The sequence below is a fragment of the Aulonocara sp. 'chitande type north' Nkhata Bay genome, linkage group LG6 (assembly GCF_057382095.1).
Source record: "Aulonocara sp. 'chitande type north' Nkhata Bay isolate Kocher_YH1m ecotype deep benthic linkage group LG6, A_spYH_male_GT1.1, whole genome shotgun sequence".
Classification (NCBI taxonomy): Eukaryota; Metazoa; Chordata; class Actinopteri; order Cichliformes; family Cichlidae; genus Aulonocara; species Aulonocara sp. 'chitande type north' Nkhata Bay.
Genome location: NC_141349.1, coordinates 44,791,670 through 44,808,552, shown reverse-complemented (window position 1 = coordinate 44,808,552; position 16,883 = coordinate 44,791,670). Strand labels below are relative to the sequence as shown.

Sequence of the window (16,883 nt, the reverse complement as noted above, 5' to 3'; positions counted from 1 at the left end):
TCCCCGACCTGAAGCTTTATCAGCTGACCTTTAACCTGCCATCTCACCTCAGTATTGCAGCTGTGTGAAACCGAGAGGAGTGAGCTGAACGTCGATCACACATTTATTTATTGCAGACATAAAGAAAACAGCTGCAATGATTTTTCCATGACAGACTTTTACAAACACACTGCATGTTATGACATCACAGTTCCGTGATTGGTTAGTTTCGGTGTTGATGATAACGAACAGTGACAGCAGCCATCAGCTCCAGCAATGTCACGTGACCGGGGTCAGGGGTCATTCAGCACAGTCAAACGTCACGTGATAAGAAAATCTGTTTAATTCAGTCCTTGTTTCGGGCCCTGCTGAGCCTCGGTGCGCACACGAACAACCAGAGTCCTCCACCCGTGGGCCACAGTCCACCTCGTTCCAGCCTCAGTCCCGGATCTGGTGCTCCCGTCCGTCCAGCGGGCCCAGCAGCACTGCCTGGGCCTCCAGCAGCGTGGTGTCGGTGCTGGCTCCCAGGAAGCGGGCGGTGAGCTCCATGTCCTGCAGCCGCAGACGGACCCTGGAGCCCGGCTGCAGGCCGTCGGCCCCGGCCGGCCGCTGACACACGCAGTGGAACTTCCCACCGAAGTCGATGTAGAGGTCGTCGCGGACCACCCGGAACACCCTGCCCACCACCACCGCGTCCTTGGCTGGGCCCATCTGGATCAGCGGGGACCGACGAAGCAGCGCAGCGAAGCTGAGCTCCGGATCCAAAGAGGAGGCCTTCGGCCCGGCCGCGTTGCTCTGTGTCTCCCGCCGGAGCACCTCCTGGTGGTCGAAGGCGGCGGAGAACCCGGAGATCGGGCTCTCGGCGGGGCCCGAGTCCGAGCTGAAGGAGTTCCGGAGGAACCGGGGGGAGAGCCGGACCCGATACCGGAGCCCCGACACGACCCTGCACAGCGCCGCCATGTTTACCGCACAACCGGAAGTTCTGTCTCCGCGCACTTCCTGTGAAGGCTGTAGAGGCAAAAGCGTCACGTGGTCCTCCAAAAAGCACTAAGTAGACTTTTATTTTCTACCCAACATTTTACACTTAAGTATACAGTGAGGTCAAATATCTTCCTCCTGGATCAAAGGTGCAAACTGTGAACAAAATAATGAACAAATTCAAATATGTAGCTATACAGAAATAAGTTAAACTAAGAATCAGTCCAACAGTGTTGTGCTTGAATAAAAGTAGAATAAGAAATAGAAAAGAATGAGAATAAATAAATACAATAGTGCAAAACTGAATTTTGCATGCTTTATAAATGAAACCAGACAAGATTTTAAAACCATAAAACATTCCCATGATGTAAAAGCAGTTCAAACTATAAACGTTCTGCTTGTTTGACCTCTCGCTTGTGTCTTTTACCTAATGCATGAAACTGAGACCATGAATCACATTATTAGCTCACTAATTCGAATTGTTGTGGTGGCGTGACGTGGGCTCAGTGCACTCCGGATCAGCAGGTGGCGCTGTATATCATTGTACATCTGTACAGTAACAATGACGCGCGTTTTAAGTCAGAGAAGAAAAACTCAGCCAGTAAGAAGCGGAAGAGCTGCGCATGAGCGTTGTGCAACATGGAGGTGTCGGTGAGCGCTTTGGGCCGCAGAGGTTCTACCTGCGTGTTTCCGGTCGGTTCTGTGGTCAGGCACGTCCTGGACCGGCTCGTGCCGCTTCCGGAGGTGAGGCTGAGACGAATTATCCGGGATAACCAGGGTTAGCGTGAGTTAGCCCGGGTTAGGCGGTTTAAATGCACTCCGGGTATCAGTGTTAGCAGCTGCGCTAACGTTAGCATATAAAGTGTTTTGATGCATGCTTAATCTTCCAGGTAAGCACATCCCGCTCATCTGGACGTAGCGTCACTCATGTGAAAAAGTCACCTGGAAAAGTGACGAAACGTTCCTCCCACTGAAACCGCTACGTCCAGGTGAACAGAATCAACCTGTCGGCGGTTAGCATATAAGCTATAAGGCTAAACTCGGCATTAACCTGTCCCAAACGAGGTCAGCACTGACAGTAACCTCAGGTTATATCCAGAGGAGGCCGAAGCAATCACGAGTTTAACCCTTTCACGCATAGTGGTCACTACAGTGGACAGCTATTCAAAGGCCGTTTCCGTGTATTTGTGTCAGTGTTGATGGTGTACTTGCACATAAACAATATACACGGTGTGTATTGTTTATTCGTTTGTCAAATTCTTAAGTTAAAATGTTGTTCACTGAACCTCTTTGAAAAGTACATGTTTAAAAAATGAAGTTCAAAAATCATTTTTTCATTCCTAACGATGAATAAAAATCCTGATTGAGTTTGTCATAATTCATGCATGAAAGGGTGAATCACTTTTAGGGCTGCCACGATTAGTCGACTAGTCACGATTACGTCGACTATCAAAATCGTCGACGACTTTGAAGCTTTGTAAGATCCCAAAAGACGCAGGAATAAGCAGCAGGATTTAAGAGTGTAATAACGGACTGAAACAGAAGATGGCAGCACTGCATGTACAAGGATGCCAGCTGCCGTTAAACCCCGAAGAAGAAGAAGCTGTGTCCCAGAATTCATAGCGCACCCCAGCTCAGTTTCCAACAATGGCGGCAGCTAGTTAGTTTTAATATTACTCTTATTTCTGTGAAGGTTCTCAGTCATCCAGGTCATCGTAGTCAAAGGAGCTTGCAAAGAAAAGCGTCTGGACTTCTTTAAGTTGCTTGAAGACGTTTCACCTCTCATCCGAGAAGCTTCTTCAGGTCTAAGGTCAAATGGTGGAGAGTCCCAGATATAAACCTAGTGGGAGTTTCCCCCCACAGAGGGACAAAAGGACCCCCTGATGGTCCTCTAATCGCCTGAGCCACACCTTGGCTCAGGCGATTACTCTTATTATTCTTTCTGGGTCACAAAATAAACGTTTAACATATTTTCAGGCGAGAATGTAGCTGTGTAAACCTCAAATATCTGCTCAGTTTATCAAGACACCACATATTTTCAAAAGCGCTCCAACGTTTTCAGAGACATCTGTTACCCACTAGCTCGATAGCTAGCCGGGGGCTAGGCTAACTAGAGCCGTGAGAACACCGGACTCCCGGCAAATCGTTTTCAAACCCACCGCCGTCTTTCGCTACTCAGGTTAAACATGATATATGAGTCACTTAGATAACTTAATGTTATTGTTTGGCTTATTTTAGTATTTTATTTGTTCCTGAGTGAATCGGTTTGGCTGAGATTAAAGTTATAGTTTTTACACAGCTGAATAAACATCAAGCAGACAGCTGATTATCAGAAGTGTGAGATGCTCCAGAATTTACTCCGGTGTCCTGTTATATTTTAGATAGCAAGGAGTTTATTAAACTTCACCGAAACAATCTGCAAATTTCATTCAAATGTAATAAACTTGTCTTGTCTTTATTTTTAGTTAGCACAGACCTTAAACACTTCAAGCTGTAAGCTAATGATGGTTATATAAGAGCAGATGCTGCTGGTGCAATAAGCTGTACGTTTTACATCCAATGGATGATGATCCGATTAGTCGACTAGTCGCAAAAATAATCGGTGACTAGTCGACTATCTAATTGTTTGTGGCAGCCCTAATCATTTTGACTTAAATCCGTAAAATCAGAGCCTCAGGATCAGCCCTGTTATGACGTACTTCCTGCCAGCTCTTATTCATTGAATTATTTATTTAGATTTATTCCAGATTAAATAAACTGGAGGTGTGTTTACGGGAGGTTAAGGTCGCGGCTTCAGGGGATGTGAAGATGATCGAAGGGTTCATCTCAGCGAGTTTTCATGTTTCCAGGATTTCTACGTCACCAGAGATGGGCGCCGGGCACACCTGGACGATCCTCTGGAGCATGGAGCCGTCTATCATCTGGAGCTCCGCCTCCTTGGAGGGAAAGGAGGTCAGTAAACGGAAAGTAGCTTCCAGTTTTCCTGCTGCAGAAGAGCTGAAGGAAACTTGTGAAATGTGTTTTAGGGTTCGGTTCAATGCTGCGCGCGCTCGGCGCTCAGATTGAAAAGACGACCAATCGAGAGGCCTGCAGGGACCTCAGTGGGCGGAGACTCAGAGACGTCAACCACGAGAAAGAGTGAGACAAACACACAGGAGCTGAAATGTTTAGATCAGACAGGAAGTGTTATTACTCTGTAGTCTTTAAAGTAGGGCTGGGTTTTGATTATCGATTAAAATAAATTCTAGCATGGATAACGTAAAATCGATTCATTAAAATCCTGAATCGATTTTTAAATAAAAATTTATTTTACCCGAAACGCCAGAATCTCAGGTTAAACCTCACAAAACTTCAACAACCACCAAACGGCTAAAACAGAGGCTAAACTCAAAGTGCGGACCCGCCGACGGGTCAGAATTAAGGAGATGTCGCCTTTCTCACCCGGCGGCACGGACACGGTCGGGGCTGAAAGCCGACAGCTCGCTGATGCTGATGTTTCGGCGGCTCTGCGCTTTGTGTTTACGCCCTTTTTGCACAGATTCTGAAGCTGCAGGTTTTTATCTCTCCAAACAACAACAAAAATCAGTTTTCTTCATTATTCGTTGTTTTTTCCTTTTACTTACTTTTGAAAACAAAGTCTCATTTCTGCTGTTCAATGATGAACATATAGTTACTTTTACACAAAGGCATCTGCTGTGATGCTCACAAGCTTTCTTTTTATAGATATAAACATATGGAAATGTACTGATGCATCATCTGAATTATAATATTTCTGACTGTCTGAGGCAAAATTTCCCAGATTCAAATCGTGGATCGAATCGATTCGGGACCTTGTGAATCTGAATTGAATCAGTTCTAGAAATCAGTGACGATACCCGGCCCTACTTTAAAGGTCTTCCAGTAAAATCTGTGGTAAATGTAATGAAAGTCTCACCAGCAGGTGGCAGCGTTCAGCCAGAAGGCTCAATAATGTCTGTTTGCACGTTTTAGTTTCCCCACCTCAGCGTGGAGACACCTGTGCAAACACCTCTCCTGTCACACTTTGCTCCGCTTCCTGCTCTGGTTTGCTGTCACGTTGGCAGTAAACGTATTGAGATGTTTGGAGCCAGTTTAACAGATTTGATGATGATGATGATGATAATAATAATAATAATAATAATAATAATACGATTTGATGGCTGCACATAAAACATGATGAGAACAGAAACACTTTGAATGTTATTTATACAGCAGTGTCCAAGGTGTTGTCCAGGTGAGCGCACTTAAATTTCAAGTGTCTGAAAACGAGCTTTAAAACACCAGAAAAACTCTGAAAGGTGAATTTTCTACAGTTGATGTAAAATATTCAGGTTAATTATTGATGATGATTCACCTCAAACATCTGCTCTGCAGCAGCTGCTGCTGTAAGCTCAAAGCACTGTGATGTTGGGCCAGCAACACACCTGTCAAACAATCTATCCCACCGTCGAGGTCACTTCCTCCTGCAGTTTGTGGGTAGAGTCTGATTGTGAGCGGCCGGTGCTCACTGCAGTGACATGTCTGTTCTTCTGTGGTGCGGCAGGATGGCGGACTGGCTGAAGAAGCAAGCGGAGCGCGAGGCAGAGAAGGAGCAGCGGCGTCTGGAGCGCTTGCAGAGGAAGCTCAATGAGCCCAAACACCAGTTCACCGACGCAGAGTACCAGCAGCAGTGCCACGACCTGTCCGAGCGACTCGAGGACTCGGTGCTCAGAGGTTGGCCGCGCTGCACAGCTCGCATGGTGAGAGCGCGAGGTTGCACGTGTTTGACGCCAGGTGTGTTTCCTGTTGCAGGTCTGCAGGCTTCCTCCAGCAGCCAGGTGAAGGTGGACGACATGTGCGGCGCCAAGAGGCTGAACTGTGATCAGAGTGAGCAGCCTGCGAAGAAGAAGACGAAGACAGCAGGAGGAGGGGGGTGCTTCTGGTGAGTCGTTAATGACAGGAAGAGTTGAACATGGCAGCTGTTACGCGATCACTCAGACAGGGAACGACAAGCACGCCGCCGGCGGCTCTGAGCTACAGCGAGCTTCTGAAAGGCAAATTATTCTCAATTATTGTCCTTGTCGAGACGGCAGGTCGTTCGCTGTGCGAGCAACATCACACCCTGACAAATAAAAACATGAGGTCAGCAGCCAGGGAGGTTCTGATTGGCTGAAACCCAACCGATGAAACCAGTTGAATCCTGTGAGGTCACGCTTGGTGAAAAACAGTTAAGTGGGGTGTCAGTGATTTCTGGTGAATCCATCAACTCAGCGGGCACTGTGATGTCAACAGGTTTCCTGGCGCCCGCTGACATCACAGCGTCTTTTATCAGCAGCTCCAGTGACCTCACCGACCACCAGCACAGATTCGTGTGTTCTGAGTTCAGCTGAAGCGCTCGCAGCTCGTCTCTGATGGTCAGCGTCCGTTTACGTGAGCTTCTGTCGGCTGTATTTGGTTGGAACTGCATCGTCTGTTACCTAGCAACAAAATGTGGGAAGCTGAGAAGGTTCAGAGTGAAACTGACTGATCATGCTTGTGCTCACAGGACAGGGCTGGAGGAGATGGACGAGCTGATGAGCTCAGATGATGACGAGGCTCCGTCCACATCCAGCCGTGAAACTGCTGCTGCCATCGTTACCATGACAACACGAAGAGAGGCAGAGGAGGGTAGCAGGTAAAGCCCAAAGAGCGCCAGGGACCAGATCCACCGTCATTTAACGATGTCTGAAAGAGTCTTCTTTCATCCTCAAACAGTGGAAGCACCAGAACCACACAGATCCCCAAGGAGACCTCCAGAGACCAGACTGGGACACCGTCAGAGGACCGGGACTCTGAGAAGACCTCCAGAGACCAGACTGGGACACCGTCAGAGGACCAGAACCATCCTGGTCCGTCCAAACCATCACAATCAAGCGAGCCGTCTCAACAGGTGTGTACCCGATGAATAAAGTCTGAAATTTTCAGGGTTAAAGTTTCTGATGAGACGTTTAAGGTTAATTTTAAAGTCTGAATTATGTCATCGCTGAGCTGTGGAGGTTTTCTTACTGCTGCAGCATTTTGGATCTGCTGAAGGTTTTTATGGAGTTTCTAATTTTGGAGCTAAATGGAAGAACGCAGTCTTACATATTTGTTTAATATGTGCGTTGAAGGACATGTCCTGGTCAAAAATGACTCCAAGGTTCCTCACAGCGTTACTGGAGGCCAAGGTAATGCCATCCAGAGTAAGAATCTGCTTAGATACCATATTTCTAAGCTTTTCAGGGCCGAGTACAATAACCTCAGTTTGATCTGAATTAAGAAGCAGAAAGTTAGCGGCCATCCAGGTCTTTATGTCTTTAAGACATTCCTGCAGTTTAACTCATTGGTGTGTGTTATCTGGCTTCATGGACAGATAGAGCTGGGTGTCATCTGCATAGCAGTGTAAATGTATGCTATGTCTTCTAATGATGCTGCCTAAGGGAAGCATGTATAATGTAAACAGAATTGGTCCTAGCACTGAACCCTGTGGAACTCCATAATTAACCTCAGTGTGTGAAGAGGACTCTCCATTTACATGCACAAACTGGAGTCTATTAGACAGATATGATAGAAACCACTGCAGTGTGTTCGAGTAGTCAAATGTTGCGATCATTAACTCTTGTCCATACATATGCAATAATACTAAGTGCAATAATCCTTTCTGTCATCGTTGTATTTTTACTCAGTTGTATATAGTATTTGTATTCTATTTTTATCTTATTGTATATTTTATTTTATTCTACTGTATATAGTATTTTATTCTATTCTGTACAGCTGTGTACTGTATTTATTCTTATTATATTCTAATTTTTGCCTCATAACTTTTGCACTGTCCACTTCCTGCTGTGACAAAACAAATTTCCCACATGTGGGACTAATAAAGGTTATCTTATCTTATCTTGTTGTTCTTCAGCAGCTGGATTTGCTCTCGGTGGCGTCTGTCGAGCAGCTGGAGTCTCTGGGTTTGGACGTCTTGAAAAAAGAACTGATGTCTCGTGGGTTGAAGTGTGGGGGAACGCCGTCGGAGCGCGCTGCTCGACTCTTCGCCATCAGAGGACTGAGTGCAGATGAGATCGACCCGCTGCTGCTCGCCAAACCGACAAAGCCCAAGAAGAAGAAATGAGATGGAACGCTGAAAGCGGAGTGTTCAGCGTTCCGTCGAGTGCGAGAATATTAATCACAGACAACATTTACTCTTTCCTGATGAGCTTCCTGATTGGTTCAGACAATCACACGTATATTTTATTAGAGGTTCTGTCCAGTCAGAAAGCAGGATGTTCACACACGTCTGTGCTTCAGTTTGAATTTAACCACTTCCTGTTCAGTTTTCAATAAACGTCTGAAACTAAACATCAGGTTCATCTGTGTCTGAGAGTCTGTAATAGAAGCGCTGCGCAGCAGTGCATGATGGGAGTTCAGAAGCCGGGGTCCCAGGAAGTGACCTGCGGCGCCGCCACCTCCTCAAAGCACACGACGATATCACCGGCTCTGAAGTCGACGTCGCCGTCAGCCGATAGGCCGCACTCCATGCCCGCCCTCACCGTCTGCACGTCATCTTTGTGGTGCCTCAGTGCTGCCAGAGAACCTGCGGGAACATCAGGAGAACGTTAGAACAACACGGTCCAGTCCTGCTGCTTGACCCCAGCTCCGGTCTCACTCACCCTCCCACACGGTGTCCCGGCCTCGGATCAACCTGAACCTGAACCGTCGGTCCAGCTGACCTTTCTGAACCCGACAGCCGGCCACGGGAACCTTCTTCTTTCCCACGGTGACGTCAAACATGGCGACGACCGACGCCTCACCTGCACCGGGGGGAACAGGATATGTGTGACTGACATCACAGGTTCATCTTCCTCTGACATGTGACCTAAGGGGGTGTGGCTAGAAACAAAATGAACATATGCAGATCTTGCCTCTGCTCCGCACTCTGAGCGTGCTCACATTGCTTCTGTTTTCCTCATTAAATGAGCTCTGAGCGTCACGTGCTCCAATCAGATGATGATGATTTAAAACAACGGTAGAAGCGTCAGATGGAGACGCGTTTACCTGGTGGCCGTAAGGCGGTAAAATTAAGATGCTGATGCTACCTGTTACCATGGTGATTTAGCAGGGATGAAACGCTGACTTTGATCTCACTGATACGCCTCCGCTCCACCTGAGCTCAGCTGTGGTCACATGACCGTGTGGTGCCGACTCACCTGTGATGTTCTCTGAGACGAGTGGTGGCAGTTTGGCGCTGAGCTCCTCCTTCAGCTGATCTACCAGCTTGTAGATGACGCTGTGCAGGCGCAGCGGGATGCCTTTCCTCGCTGCCAGCTGCTCGATGCCACGGCTCGCCGCCACGTTAAAGCCATAGATGGAGCCTGATGGCGAGACGCAGCCAGTCAGGACAGTCCACACGATGTTTGAAGGTGGAGCAGGAGATTTATTATTTATTTTAAACTCAGGTACCCTGTGATGCATTCATAGACACTCTGTAAGAAGGCGTTCTCTGCTCTCAGCTTTAATCCCATCATGAAATCACACTAAACCAGCCGGCGGTCAGAAGAATCTGCTGCACACAAAATGAATAAAAACATCTGGAATGGCGTCCTTTGCTCGTACCTCCAAACATTTCGGCCATGTTGACGTCGTTCTCAGAGATGTCTCCTATGCCGAAATGGACCACCTCGAGCTCGCACTGCTGAGCGTCGTAGCTGTCCAGGATGTTCAGGATGGCCTCCACCGAGCCATCCACGTCACCTGGGTCAACGGTTGTTCAGTTAGTGACATCACAGTGGGCGGAGCCTGTTTGAAGCTGGCTCAGTGCGTACCTTTGATGATGAGCGGCAGGCTGAGCTGGTCGCTTTGCATCCTCTCGCTGGGCCTCGTGGCGAAGCGGGTCTTGTTGGCCCGGTAAAGCGCCACCTTCCTCTGCCTCCAGCTCAGGTGGGACAGCCCCTCCCTCTCCCTGCGGTACTCCTCCAGGTGGAGCTTCTGCTTCTGCTCGATCGCGCTCTGCTCCTCCTGCAGTTTCCGCTGCTCCTCATCGTGACTTCTCCACTCCACCACCTCCCGCGCTCGCTGCTGCAGGAGCCAAAGGAGGAAAGCTTTTATTGTGGAAGGGACTGACAGGAAATGGTCATCTCTGACCCACGAAGGAAACCAACCACCAACAATCCAGTCTGGATTTTTATTTAAATTTCCCAAAATTTAAAACCAGAGCAAAAAACAACGAAGAGCAAAGTTTGCAAAGAGGAGGCAGAAAACGAACATCGCAGCGAAATGTTCTGAAGAGATTTTTAACGCAAACTTAATATTTCTCCTTTTTTCTTGTAGGCGAAGCATCCGCTGAGATGAACACAACCTCTGTCGATTTATTGTTTAATAAAACATTTATTCTATTTCATGTGAAGTGATTTCATTTGGGCGGACCCGGTTTATATCCCACTCACCTCAGACTCCACCTCCAGGATGGTCTCTCCAGCTGACGGCAGCTCCTTCCAGCCAACCACCTCCACCGCAGTACTCGGCCCCGCCTCCCTCACAGCACAGCCGTTCTCATCAAACAGGAAGCGAACTTTAGCCCAGGATTTCCCAGCAACCAGCACGCAGCCTCTCTTTAGCGTCCCCTGCTGGACGATGGCTGTCGTGACCGGGCTGGGAAGACCAAACTGGTCACACTGGGCCTGTTTGACTCTTTCATGTTTCCAGTAAACCAGAGTTAGCACTGTGAAGGACTTACCCTTTGCCTTTGTCGGTCCTGCTCTCGATGACGAGTCCCTCCACGGGGCCGGTAGGCTCCGCCTTTAGCTCCAACACCTCTGCCAAAGCTACTGTGGCCTCAGTCAGAGCCAGAAGGTTATCACCCTGACAACGTCATCAATGACATCATTGGTCTACAGCAACGATCTCATATTTTAAGGAAGCCATATTAACTGCTTTCATTACTTTACCTTTAACCTGTCTGTTGTACTAACTGACCAATAGGAATGTTCTTTGTGCATTGCATTGTGGGAAAACAACGCGATGTGTTGTTTGATGAGTTCACCTTCAGAGCAGAGATGTGAATCGCCTGAACGTCTCCCCCGAACTCCTCGCAAACAACGTCGTGAGCGAGCAGCTCCTGCTTCACCCTCTGAGGGTCGGCGTGAGGCTTGTCACACTTATTCACCGCCACGATCACGGGGACTGAAACACGGACGAACAGTAGAATCAGCAGTAGAAGAGCATAAAAACAAAATGAATAGAAATCCAGTAAAAGCAGTAGAAACGGGGCGACGCTTCGCTCTGAGCCCTCGGCTGCGACTGTCAGGTGGAGCTCCCACCTTTGGCTCTCCTGGCATGCTCGATGGACTCCACCGTCTGGTTCATGACGCCATCATCAGCTGCCACCACCAGAACGACGATGTCGGTGGCGTTGGCTCCACGGGCTCTCATGGAGGAGAAGGCGGCGTGGCCCGGCGTGTCGAGGAAGGTGATCTTCTCACCTGTCGGCAGCTGGACTGGAAGAAAAGATCCGAGAGCGGGAACGAAGCTTCAGGAAAAAGTTTACTGTCTGTAAACGAGCACAAACCTGCAAACGCTGCTTATTAAAACAACATTCAATAATCGATCAGCAGAGTCTGGTGACAGATTTTATGATTTAATTACATTTTCTTCTGTTTGCTCTTAAAGTTTGTCTTTAAAAAAAAATCTTGTTTCGTTTCCTGTCGTTGGGTGTTTTTAAATAAAGTTTAGAGCGTGCTGTTACCCAGGAAAGCCCCGATGTGCTGCGTGATGCCTCCGGCCTCTGTGGAGACGATTTGGCTCTTCCTCAGGCTGTCCAGCAGCGTCGTCTTACCGTGGTCCACGTGACCCATGATGGTGACCACCGGGGGCCGTGGCACCAGGAGGGTGGGATCAGCAGGCGGTCTGTGAAGGTTGTAGGTAACGGAGAACCTTATTTTGTTACAAACCACTGTGACGAGTTACATACACGTGATCAGAGACTTCTTGTCACCTCCTGCAGGCGTCCCTGTTGGGTCGCTCTCTGCTCGCGCTCAGTTTGGCCCATCTGAACTTCATCCCTGACCGTGTCACCACCTCTTTAATCCATCGTTCCTCCAGAACCGTGTCCTTTTCCAGAGAGTCCAGATGCACCGACGTGTTCAGCAGAGCCTCCAGCACATGGTCTGAGATTCAAATAGACCTTTATTTAAAACAGCTTCCAGCCACAGACAGTTTAAAACATCGACGTCGCTCCAGGGTCGGACAAGTAGGCGCACGAGGAGGAGCCTTAAACCGGCATTCTGTCTAATGGCCACCAGGTGGCGGTAAACTCTTGGTCCGTTTTTTGGAACCAAGACAACGAAGGTCAAACGCTCATCTTGTATGGAACGCCAGGACTGCCATAATGAATTAATTAAATACACCATTAAATAATTAATTAAATGTGTCAATAATTAATTAAAATTGGAATTAATTAAATAAATAAATAGTTATGAAACATTTAATTAATTAATTATTGACACATTTAATTAATTATTTATGTATTTCACATTTTAATTAATTATTGACACATTTAATTAATTATTGACACATTTAATTAATTATTTAATGATATATTTATTTATTTCATTTTGGCAGTCTTGGCGCCTGGCTCTCATCATGAAATAATTTTATCTGTCAGCCTCACCCATCAAACTCAGGGGGCGGGGCTAACGCTGATCGAGTCAAAACCATTGCTTTGGCCTGGTGGCCATTGTTTCTAGCACACAACAACCGGCATGTGGAAGCTAACAGAACTGAACTTTGAAAAACCCTGTTTGTGTGTCACCAAATACCGTTTTAATATTTTTTTAGCCGAGAATGTAGTGGTTTAATCTTCATGTGTCTGGTCGGTTTGTCAAGATACAGCCTCTTTGCAAAAGTGTTTCGATGATTTCGGAGATGTCGTCCCAGTCTCACGGCAAAGCGTGGGATAGACCCGCTCGCCTCGCAAGCAATCCCACCGACAAAGCGCTGACTTCTTTTACTGAGGTTATATTTATCGGTGTTTTATTTCCTGATGTTCTTATGTGTCCTACGTGTTTCAGTCTGAATTATAACTAACATTAAAAACATGTTTAAGGAGGAGAGAGAGCAAATAAATCTGTTTAACATCTGATCTTTGGGTTTTTGTTCAGTAATCAGCGTGACCTGTGTATAAACACATAAAAGAGATAACGTTGGTGTTTCCGTCATGTAGTAACTGCTGGCTTTAACTGTACAAAGGTTGTTCGACACTATGAAACACATACAGACTTCATGATGTTCGGCTAATATTTTTATTGTGAATATTAATCATGCTGACCTCGCTCTGTACACCACGCAGCGAGGTCAGCATATCCACGATATCCTCAGCTCCATGAGTTAACACAAAGTTTCCCAGCTGACTATCTAACTGCCAACTATTCCAGAGACGTGAAAATATACAGCATAAAGAAAAGTGTAAGAGACTCGGCAGCAGATTAGAATAACAGTTATACATTTAATAAATCACCAAATGAATCCAAGAAACGAGCAAACCTGTTCCGACAATTTGAATTTGTATTCCCTCAGCTGCAGACTCGCTGCTGTTTAAATGTTTGAAAAGGAAGATTAGATATAAAAAACGTCAAACATAGACTCAGTCTGCCTTCACATTTGATATGAGGCCAGCACGTATAGTGGCCTCAGCAGGCTATTACTGAAATACACGTGCTATATCATAAACTATGATATAAACAGGGAGGTCCTATTAACATGTTTAGTTTTAAAGGACACCTTCCTGCCTTTAGTCTCATTCATGAGCAGTATTAGTTTTCTTCTAACATCCAGAAGTCTGCACAATGTGTTTCATAGTTTGTAACAAGCCTTTGACAGGTAAACATAACATGACCGAAAAAGCAAAAAAAAGAAAAAAAAAGAGAGAGAGTGTTGACATAAGAAGAGAAAATTCTCTCAATTATGGAGACAGACAAATGGTTCATTTATGTTTGATGTGTGTTTATTCCTCCCTAAATATCGTCGGTGAAGTTCGCCATGCACGTCAGATTTTCCTGCGCATTTTTATACCTCTGCCAACAGAGAGAGAAAAAAAAATCACATTCTAACAGACAGCTGGTGCTTAGAATACAGTTGAATAACTATTAAAAAACAGATGATATTTAGATGATAGTTCAGTCTAACACATGTGAACCATTAAACGTCTGTGAAACTATGCAGTTATGAAACGTAACTTTAACCTCAGCCAAACCGATTTGCTCAGTTGTAAATAAAACAGCGAAGTAAACGTGACCCGACAGACAGAACCTGAGTGAATGAAGTCCAGCGTTTAACCACTGAGAGCTAAAACTCAGCTGAGGTTTGAAAGCTGTGTGCCGGTGATTGGACATCAGCCGCTGATAAAGCTGTTCGCCTATAAAGTGCTCTGTAAGGAAACGAGCTCCAGCAGCTCTGCGCTCGGGGAAAACACTATATTTACTTATCTTGTGCAGAAAAATGCGCTGACATTGCGTTATATCGAGCACCGGCTGCCCAGTTAAACTGTGACTATCACCAGGTAACTAGGCGTGTTTCTTGAATTAGCAGCAGGTGTTAAACAGCTGACAGATGAGGAGGAGGATGCATGCAGGTAAACTGAGGGTCTGCTGAGCTGATCGCTGGTTTCGTGAGAAAAATGTCAGCTCGTTCTTTATGTTACAGAAGCACAGAGACACAAGACCAGGCGGAAAGAGACGATCGTTCGGTGAAAATGAGAATCTGCGAATGCAACATGTGGAACACGGAGAGTGGAATATGTAAACAAACCGGTTAACGTAACCCCCTGGGTGCACTCTGCATGCTAACTGTTAGCAGAGCTAGTGAAATCTCTGAAAACATCTGAGCACTTTTGCAAACATGTTCTATGTTGACAACCTGACCAGACATACGGCGCGACATTCGCGGCTAAAACACTGTTAAAAGTGTAGCTGGTGACAGAAAAACGGGGTATTTTAAAACTACACCACCACCATTGCTGCCTGTGATTTGATCTGCATTCTGGGATACCTGGCTGCCCCAAGTCTACACAAGCAATCGATTATCTAGGATCGACCTGTTTTGACTTACTTTGCACGGCAACCAATCAAATGTTAGAGAAGCTGCATGGGCAGCGTTAACCCCGCCCCCTGAGTTTGATGGGTGAGGCTGACAGATGATGAGAGCCAGGCACCAGGACTGCCAAAATGAAATAAATAAATATATCATTAAATAATTAATTAAATGTGTCAATAATTAATTAATTACATGTGTCATAACTATTTATTTAATTAATTAATTCCAATTTTAATTAATTATTGCCACATTTAATTAATTCATTATGGCAGTCCTGGCGTTCCATAATCTTGACGCTTCAGCGACCAATGGGAGACATCAAATAGCTCCGCCCACCTGTATACTGTCTATCATCCTTACCGAAGTCTCTGTTCATGGCTTCAGCGAGTGCAGCCGCCGTCATCCCCTGTCGGATCTCAACTTCCTGTTTGTCCACTTTGGGTTTGACCTTCTGGGTCTTCTGCTCTTTCTTCTGACCTTTGACCTGCAGTTAAAAATTATCTTTATTATGACATGCTTCATTTTTTTCACTAAAATTTTATTTGTACAGACGAAGGAACTGTAATGTTGCGTCTTTGTTAATGAACATCATCAGGAGGAAGAAACTCACATGTTTGAAGGCGAACTTCCTGTTCGGTTGGCAGGTGAGGAGAAAGTCGGCGCTCCCGGCACGGCAGAATACGGCCGGAAACGGGAAGTTACTGAACAGAGCTGGGTCTGCGTGCACCAGCCGCCGGGTACCCCGCATCACCGCAGACATCACACTCATAGCTGCAGAGGGACAGGTGAGCCTAACGTGCGAGAGAGCAAACATCTGCAGGTAAAACGTCATCATCATCATCATCGGGAGGCGGTCTCACTGAGACCAGCCATCGATCCTTTCACTCAGGAGTGTGTCTGTTCCTCTCTGTCGGCCTCACAGCCCACAAACTCTGCAGGTAATATACCCGCACACATCCTGACAAGCAGCAGCCAATCAGGCGAGTGTCTGACACACACTGTTTGGGGTATATACAGTTCTATATCTAATATCCTCAGCTGACAGTTTTAAAATACCCACCCTCCACGTGTGGTTGTCCAGTCCTCTGCCTGAAGCAGCAGCATATGAAGTTTACATATTAAACATGGTGAGATGAAAGCTGGATGCAGGTGGTGGACTACATCTATGCCGAATTAACCCGAGTGCTCTAACACATCAGGAACACATGTTTACATTTTGTTCTAAAACATCTCGGCACCACAAATCGTAAAAATGTGTCTTTTGTAAATGAAGTTTGGAGCAGAGTTTACGGACTGACACCGGAGGACTCAGGAGGATAGGTTCGTTAATTCGGGCGCCGAATGTGAAAGTGAGACTTAAAAATTCAAACCGATAACGAAGAATCATCGATCCGTGAAAAACATAACAGCTGTTAAACAGCAGTGTTGGTGTAGCTCGGCTGAACTTCCGGCCTGCAGAGGAAGACGCTGATTAAAGAAACGTTTAATCAGAGCCGAACGTGAAAACTGAACCGAGCAGCTCACCTAAAGCCTCAGGTGTCGTTCGTTCACGTGACATTACCTCGCAGGGTTTCTGAGTGACGCTTGGCTCTGCCTGACGTCAAAACCGGAGGACTCTACGTCGGAACTACGGTCAACTCAACCCAGCAGCAGAGCGTCAGAGAAGGGAGCGTCACGGTACCTCAGCAACCCCGACATCCGCCTCCGGTCGTTCTGGTTTTCTCTCTTCGCGCTGTCCACTCAGCTCATCGTGAAAAAGTCCTGCGACAGGGAGCCGCCATGACAGCCAGCACACACACCGGAAGCACTTTGGCGCCTTCTGTTAGGTTTGCGTG

The 16,883-nt window shown here is 46.6% G+C and overlaps 3 protein-coding genes across 9 annotated transcripts; 1 reads left to right on the top strand and 2 right to left on the bottom strand.

The window, feature by feature from the left end:
- Positions 1–90: 90 nt before the first annotated feature.
- On the bottom strand, positions 91–1,087 carry mrps28 (mitochondrial ribosomal protein S28). The gene has a single exon (XM_086297282.1). The coding sequence runs from the start codon at positions 937–939 to the stop codon at positions 418–420; it is 522 nt and encodes a 173-aa protein (XP_086153408.1). The 5' UTR covers positions 940–1,087; the 3' UTR covers positions 91–417.
- Positions 344–8,347, top strand: LOC147328698 (splicing regulator SDE2-like). Of its 4 annotated transcripts, none has more exons than XM_086297280.1 (8): positions 344–1,030; positions 3,807–3,909; positions 3,984–4,095; positions 5,519–5,688; positions 5,767–5,896; positions 6,500–6,628; positions 6,709–6,883; positions 7,886–8,345. In XM_086297280.1, exons 3-8 carry the CDS (start codon positions 3,995–3,997, stop codon positions 8,093–8,095), a joined length of 915 nt encoding a protein of 304 aa, XP_086153406.1. In that variant the 5' UTR covers positions 344–1,030; positions 3,807–3,909; positions 3,984–3,994; the 3' UTR covers positions 8,096–8,345. The 4 variants fall into 4 exon arrangements, with proteins under 4 accessions (XP_086153406.1, XP_086153404.1, XP_086153405.1 ...); XM_086297278.1 differs by lacking the exon at positions 344–1,030 and adding an exon at positions 1,087–1,701 and having other exon boundaries at positions 7,889–8,347; XM_086297277.1 differs by lacking the exon at positions 344–1,030 and adding an exon at positions 1,097–1,701 and having other exon boundaries at positions 7,886–8,346.
- mtif2 (mitochondrial translational initiation factor 2) lies at positions 1,270–16,860 on the bottom strand. Of its 4 annotated transcripts, none has more exons than XM_086297275.1 (14): positions 16,573–16,860; positions 15,659–15,839; positions 15,409–15,532; positions 11,954–12,125; positions 11,705–11,865; positions 11,280–11,456; positions 11,003–11,142; positions 10,697–10,821; positions 10,407–10,611; positions 9,786–10,038; positions 9,577–9,714; positions 9,171–9,335; positions 8,634–8,774; positions 1,270–8,557 (listed from the first exon to the last, which is right to left on the bottom strand). In XM_086297275.1, the coding sequence occupies exons 2-14, from the start codon at positions 15,815–15,817 to the stop codon at positions 8,388–8,390; spliced, it is 2,130 nt and encodes a 709-aa protein (XP_086153401.1). In that variant the 5' UTR covers positions 15,818–15,839; positions 16,573–16,860; the 3' UTR covers positions 1,270–8,387. The 4 variants fall into 4 exon arrangements, with proteins under 4 accessions (XP_086153401.1, XP_086153400.1, XP_086153399.1 ...); XM_086297274.1 differs by having other exon boundaries at positions 16,610–16,860; XM_086297273.1 differs by having other exon boundaries at positions 16,730–16,854.
- Between the last annotated feature and the right edge of the window lie 23 nt (positions 16,861–16,883).